Below are 7,388 nucleotides of genomic sequence, written 5' to 3'. Positions count from 1 at the left end.
GCAGCAGTGTGACCACAGGCACTGCAGCTGACACTCCTGATGGTCCTGAGCCTGGCCCACTGTCAACGGTTTCCGGGCAGGTTCGGCCCAGTTCTGTGACGATTGGTGTGGGGGACCCGCAGACCCACGACCCAGGAAAGGGGAAGGGGGAAAGGGAAAAGGGAAAAGGGAGATGGGCCTAGGAACAAAACAGCGGCAACGATCTGAGGAGGAAAGCTAATTTACTAAATAGATATCAGAAAGCAAAATAACACAATAGAATACAATATAATTGGAATTAAAGCTAATAAATCAAGTAAAATGATCAAGAGAGAGTGTCCGATAAACCGAAGGCCTTACGCTAACGCTGAAGGCGGATGGCAGCGAGCACCCACTGCTGAGTCCATCCCAAAGGAAAGAGAGTGTCCCGTGACCGCAGACAGTTTTTATCTTTCCCTCTGAGCGTAAACACGTAAAAACACAAAGCATCACAAAGTCCTCTGGGGAATGGAGTTCTTCTTCTCTTCTGAGACAGGTATACCTGGAACTATCGATGATCCACGGAGCTGGAGCATTAACTCTTTAACTCTAAATGCACTATATGATGTTATGATGTGGAATACCAGTACCAAAAATCATAAAACCATGACATTCCACCCCTTATTCCACATCGCTATATCACGTTTGATATATATGTATAAAAGAACAATGATTAACATGCATTAAATACACACACACAACATATATATGTATATACATGGAATTACCGACTGTACTCCCCCAACATCAAATTCTCTTGTGGTACACACTGAACATCCCCATTCTTCTGCATCACCCACCAAGTGGACCCAGGTCCCTGAGCAAAGACAGTTGCCCAGAGAGGTCTGCCCTTTCCAGAAGCTGGAAGGACCCAAACCGCTTTTCCCAACATGTTCTTTACATGTACTACAGGGACCTTATCTCCTTCTATAGTAGGTAGAGATCTGGATTGGGCAGGACCATCGCGACTGATGGATCCTCTGCTTTTGCCATCGCCCTTCCCACCAAAGAGGTTTCATCCTCTTGGTTTGTTTAATTGTGATGCATGTATCACAGTCATGGATAACCTGTGCAATAGCATCCATAGTTAAGTCCACCCCTCGGTCTCTAGCCCACTTATATGTTGCATCTCTTCCTTGATGCCTAGAGGTCTCATGGGCCCATCGAGCTAAAAATAATTCACTCTTGTGTTGCCAGTCCAAGTCTGCCTGAGCATTATTTGTGCTGTACAACTGTAGGCAAGTTCTTCTTGAGTGGAAAATGAATAAAAACAGATTGACTTTATGTAAAAGAGACCTGTTTGCCACAGTGCAGGATCTGATGGCAAGTATTCTCAGTGCAGACTCCCTTTTGTTTCTGCTCTTTGCTTCCAAGTCCCAGCATGCGATTTAAAGATTCCCTTAACATTAAGCTTGGGAGAAAGCACAGTTGTTGTTTGTCTCGCTATTGTTAGATGACTTCAAGACTCCAGTTTGGCACCCTTCAACAACACCACTTCCTATGAATTTTCTTAAACTTCCCCCAAAAAAGCAAGAATGCATCAACATTTTTCATAAATTCATTTGCTGTTGCAGGAAGGACTGAGGCTGAGATGCATGCTTTTAATATTATAAAGTTAAGTTGTCTTGACTGTGGCATTTTATTCACTGCAGGAAGCATTGTTTCAACATTCTGATTAGGTACAGATTAGTTGTTTGATGGAATAATTTTAAGTAGAACATGTCAAGCACTGCAGCAAGATTATTGAGGTTCAAAGCGCAGCACTTTGCATTTTCTTAATATCATGTAATTCTTAGTGGCATATATCAAGTTGAAACTGTTACACGTTTATGCCAGTGTTTGTATTACAGAATTTAAAAGAGGCATTTCAGCTGGAAAATATATATTTTTTAATGGAGTTGCATTTCTTTAACTACCTCGAGTTGTTTCTGATATGTCACAAAGTAACCTGGTATTCTGTTTAAAATGCTGATCCTGTGAACATGAAAGCACTGGGAAAATGGTTTGATTGTATATTTTAGAGCTGCTACTGAAGCACCAATGAATAAGGTTGAAATTGAATTTCGTTACTTATAACTTACCACAAAACAGTTAAAGTGCACATTTTATTTTTGTCTTATCAGGACAGTGATGCTTTGTTTTCTGAGCAGAACAGCACAGCTAGCAAGTACATCCAGTCTACTGGGAAGACAGCTGTGTTCAGCAAGCACGAAGAAACCCTTATTGACTCTGTTTACCAAGGTAAATGTAGTTTTCAGAATAAAGCACTGATAAACACGAATCCTGGATGAAATAGCTTGGCCTTTTGTGTAATCATTTGCTTTTAGGGTGTTTTTTACTTTTGGATTTACAGCACTCTTCTCACAAGCAAGTAGGTACGAGCAATAAATGGAGATTTCAGGACTATTCAATCTCAGTGATGCTGTGGTCCATTTTCTAGTAGAAAATTGTTCCCTAACTACTAGTGTTTTCTGGACTATTCAATCTCAGTGATGCTGTGGTCCATTTTCTAGTAGAAAATTGTTCCCTAACTACTAGTGTTTTGTAGGTGGCAAAGAAATGAGACGGCAATACACTCAATATGAATGCTACAATCGTCCAAATTTAATTCAAGACTCATCCCTTTTTATACAATTTTAACTAACATCTGACTATCATAACTCACTATTATTACAACAAGTACTAGATGAAATGATGGGTACATATCAGAACATGGGATAAAATATGGGTACATATCAGTGTTTACAGGATGCTTTCACAGGAACACAGATCTTGGCGAACCACCACATCCGCAATTCAGTCCCTTCTTTGTTGATTATCAGCATCAAGATGTTCTCATTAACCTTCTCGTGGTGCATCCAGATGTTGTCCCACGCTCTCAGTACTTTTCCTTTATCAACCTGACAACTTCAAAACTTTTCCATGCACAATGACCATTTGCAGGTCAAACTATTTCAGAGCAGCAAGCCCCACACTGTTTCATTCTGGAAATGGATATCAAAGATGAGTTTTCTTACCTAATCTGCTCAGAACAAGCATAAGCAGTCAAAATAGGCTGTTCAAAGCACTCGTTTAATTTCATTGCTATATTTGAGACTGAAAATATATGAGAGTAGTACTGATAGTACATGAGGAAAACTCTGCTGTCACCTTTTTCTTTCTTTGTTTTACTGGCTCTGTAAATCTGACTGGAATAAAATGCAAATAAACCTTTGGCTGGGGCACGGGCAGGTAGGATTCTTAAGCATATGTAGAAAACAGGGGTGCTGAGCAAGAATGCCCATCTGGAGCTACTGTCTTCCACAGATTCTTACCAAGGGCCTGCCTTATCTGCACAGGTCTTCTCCTCTTTTATACAGAATGCCACACTGCAGAATTCATGTTTATGTTGTCACATAGTTTCTGAAATCTTTGGTAGAAAAAACTACAAGTGTAAAGCCCTGAGAATGTTGATATCAGTGTGGCAGCACTTGTTGGTGTTGGATGGGATTCTTGTGATTTCCTCCTGCACAATGTTTGTTCACTCCCTGCCTAGCTGTAAAGGAGAGTTTAAACTGTGTAACATGGGAAAAGGTTTTAAAAGTCCTCATCTGTTATTAATCAGTGGAATGCATTCTTTAAGAAGGACAGTGCTTTAAAGCTTTCTTCTCTCCTTGCTTGGTGCAGTATAAATTCTTTCACAAAGCGAATGTGATAAGGTAGGGAATAATGAGCTTAGCATTAGGTTAATAATTGCAAAAAAGTTCTGTAGGATCTTGTGTCATAAAATCTTAAACAGTAATACTGTATGCAATCAAAATTTCTGGGTGTAGAGTTCATTCCTAAACCATCTTCTTTGGTTGAATGTGTTTTAATGAAAAATGTTACTCGTGTCTGATATCACCGGCAGTTGCCAAGCAGAAGGCAGACTGCTTTAAAACTCACTACCCCTCTTAGTTTGTACTTATTAACTGCCTTTCTCCCTCCTTCCAATTTTTAAGAACAAAAAGAAAAGAGGAGGAGAAGGCAGTAGAGAGCTATGGCTTCTGTGACCAAATCAAGCTGGTAAGATGCTAGCACTGCCAAATGGTTTTCCCCTTCATAAGCTTTGTTTATGCCAACACAGGCATCCATGCAACAACTGCTCCAGCTTTACAAAAAACAAAAAGCAGACAAACAACAAAAAAAAAAAGATCAATTTTTAACGGGGTTACTGTAAGTCAAATCAGATTTCATGACTAGTTTTACTGTGTAGCTGTATGAGTGCACAAAAGAAGTGGTGGCAGGAACATAGGCCTGCTTCCTTCAGCATCAGTGACAGTCTGAAATGAGCACCAAACTGCAGGCAAAGTATGCAGCATCAGTTTTAGTTCTACAGACAATTCTCATTTATACCAGAGATTTAGCATGAGTGGTGTCAGACAGATCCAGCTAACAGCACAGCACAGCACAGGTCTCTTTGGGAAGAGGTTTGTACTGTGTCAGCAGTAAGAATCCCACTTGCTGCAGAAAGGTACCCTTCAGATGTGAGCTGGTGTGAGACAGCTTCAACCAGGCAGCCCTATTACAGACTAAGATAAAGTCATGTCTGAGATCTACAATTGGACCGATTGACTGAAAAATACACGGTGATATAAGCAGATCATTTAAACAGATTTCACTGTTTTTGGAGCTTGTTGTCTGACTGCAAACCCGTGCCAATCGTATTAGTATTATGCAGTACTAACCCTTGCCATCAGGGCAGGAGCAAAGATATATTCTTTGCTAAGAATGAACTTAGTTTTTTGTGGGTTTTTTTTTTATGCTTTCGAGTGACATTAGAAAGCTTACCACAAGCCTAGGCCTGAGAACATCCTAATGACACTGTAAGGTGGCTGGCACTTTACAGAATTGATGTGTAGGATTCTGGAGCGTTTCTGTCACTTACTGATGTGCGCATTTGGGACTTTAGTATATCAGTCTAAAAAGGCCACAAGCAAGAACTCACAGCTCTCAGTCTTTAGCATCTTGCATAGGTTTTCAAAGCATCAGGATGTGTCTGTGCATGAAAGACAGTTTAGATTGGATCTGAATTGAAAGTAGAGTATTTAATCTAAGTTAATGTACGTGTGGGAAGCAAGGAATAGCTACTTCAGATTAACTCTGTATTTAAAGGAGCCACAGAAAGACTTGTGAGTGGGAAGGAAAGGAGTAGGTATTTTCAAGCTGTTGAGTGATGTTCCGTGACAGAGGGACCCCTGTGTGCTTTGCTGTGTGAATTATAGGCCAAATGCTGCTCCTACAGACAGTGAAGCAGCGTTCCTTCCAGTGAGTCACTGTCTCACATAAGCAGTGCTCTGACAATCGTGATGCATGATCAGTATAAGTCAGCTGTAATGCTACAGGTAACGCTTGGGAATTTTCAGGCAGGAGAAGTTTTCTTGAGCCTCGTTGCAGGTCAGAGCTGTTTGCCAGTTCACTCCGCTGGAGGTTTGCTGTCCTTGTAGCTGTGCACGTTGGGAGGTATCATGCTTAGTTTCTGTCAGCCACTGTCAGCCATGCTATATTTACTCTCGTGTTTTTGGTGTTGAACTGACAGTAGTGGCTTGATGTGAAGCAGAACAGAAGTTACTCATGTGAGTCCCTCACTCCCTGGGCTTCTGACAACAGCATTATGGGCAATTGTTTCCATCTGGAGATGGCAACACTTTCAATACCTGCCACTGCTAACCAAAAGAAGGGGTGTGATTAGAACCTTGTAAACCATTTTGACCTTCTAAATGGCCTTTGGAATGGCAGTTGAAAACTGCTAATTGGTACAGTCAGGAGAGTAACAGAAAATGTATGCGCTGTGTGGGTGAAACAAGAGTAGTTTGTTTTTGTCCATGCTGCAAGGGTAGAAATTTAGAAGGCCTTGAGACATATGAGAGAAAATGGAGGAGGAAAGCCACGTTTACAGCAGTGATGACACTTACCTTTTATGTGCAGCTAACTTGTGTGTTTTATTTTGTGTGTTATGATGGTCTGAATCTTTTCCCTTTAGAAACCTTGCCCTCTTTGTGATGAAGCAAAAGAAGTGCTTGAGCCGTATAAGAAAAGGGTAATGTATTGTAATATTGTACATACTTAATATAGAGAAAAAATAGTTCATCAGGATTCCATCTTTGAGAAAGAAAATTGCTTGGATTTATTTGCATCCATGATTTTACAGGTGACCTCTTCAAGAACATTTCAGCACTGATTTCCATAGAATGACAAACGTTTTTAAAACCACTGCACTTGTAAACATTGTTTCTCTGTCTGAAAGTTTACAGCTCTATTGGGGCAGGTGATGATCTCATTTGGGAAGTATATTGGTAAATAGGGCTTCAAATATTTCAACTGTATTTAAGCACAGTTTTTACTGTTCTGTGCCTAGGAAAGCATTTAAAAAGTATTGCAGTGTGCTGCTTGACAGGAAGCTGTTGTGTTGCCAGCTGCCCGTTTGTTGTAGATAATATTCAAAGGAGAGGGATTCTGCACAGGGGAGCAGAAGTACCTGTATGAACTGGCATAAATCCTTTGCAGACACATTGCTAAGGACTGTGGCTGCGTGCATTTCTTTGCCACAAAATGGGCAGTGTTTTGCAACGTAGAGGAATAAATCCGAAAGCCCAAAGTGAACCTTATTTCATTTCCGGAGAAGAATCTTGATCGGAAGACAAGCTAGTGTTCTTTTCCACTGTCTAGTATGTACTAACATATTTCTTTTCTGTCACAGTTTATTTTGCAGGAGGTGGATATTACCCTTCCAGGGAAATCAGCTTGGTATATTAAATAGAAATATGACATACCTGTTTTTCATTTAAATTGAAAGTTCCTAATGATGCATCAAGTAGACATTCAAAAGTTTGAGGAGCAGCTTACAGAGCTGGAGAGGCATAATGAGGGAAACCATTGAAGAAAATACAGTTTTTCCAGCGTGGTTCTGAAATGACCGTGCACAATAAATGGTGTGAAGAAATAGTATTCATTATCTGTCTTTACTGTCCTTAGAACTTATTGTACCCATGTCCTAACAAAGTTGGGTGACTCATATTCTGTTTTGTACTAGTCATTCAGTCCAGCTGCCTCAGTAGCAATTGTACTGCACTTCTACTGTGTTCCTACACTGTGGCTTTGCATTGATAGAATAAATGTTGCTCCATAGCAGCAGATCAAATGAAAGGTGCTTTTAGATTGGTAGTATGTGTAAGATGCATGTCTGTGGGAGACAGGAAGACGTTATAGATGTCTGTCCCAAGTGCTCATTTTGAAATGGAGAAGAAGGCTGTAAATGGATTGTAAATGAAAAGGACGCTTGATTAAAGACAGCAGATTCTCAGTGAAGGAGCGTAGCACCTATAGAAATCTGATGAAGCTGATACTCGTAC

The 7,388-nt window shown here is 40.4% G+C and overlaps 1 protein-coding gene across 1 annotated transcript in view; it reads left to right on the top strand.

The window, feature by feature from the left end:
• Positions 1-1,241: 1,241 nt before the first annotated feature.
• The window catches only part of CUNH5orf63 (chromosome unknown C5orf63 homolog), an 88,396-nt gene continuing 82,249 nt past the window's right edge, over positions 1,242-7,388 (top strand). The window contains 3 exon segments of the mRNA XM_065745606.1: positions 1,242-2,259; positions 6,020-6,076; positions 6,737-6,970. Coding sequence (XP_065601678.1) covers positions 2,149-2,259; positions 6,020-6,076; positions 6,737-6,916 — 348 coding nt within the window. The 5' untranslated portion in view covers positions 1,242-2,148 and the 3' untranslated portion in view covers positions 6,917-6,970.

Source organism: Cyrtonyx montezumae, unplaced genomic scaffold (assembly GCF_038088225.1).
Source record: "Cyrtonyx montezumae isolate F1298 unplaced genomic scaffold, pur_monq_1.0 scaffold_36, whole genome shotgun sequence".
Classification (NCBI taxonomy): Eukaryota; Metazoa; Chordata; class Aves; order Galliformes; family Odontophoridae; genus Cyrtonyx; species Cyrtonyx montezumae.
This window is presented reverse-complemented; position numbering and strand designations above follow the sequence as displayed.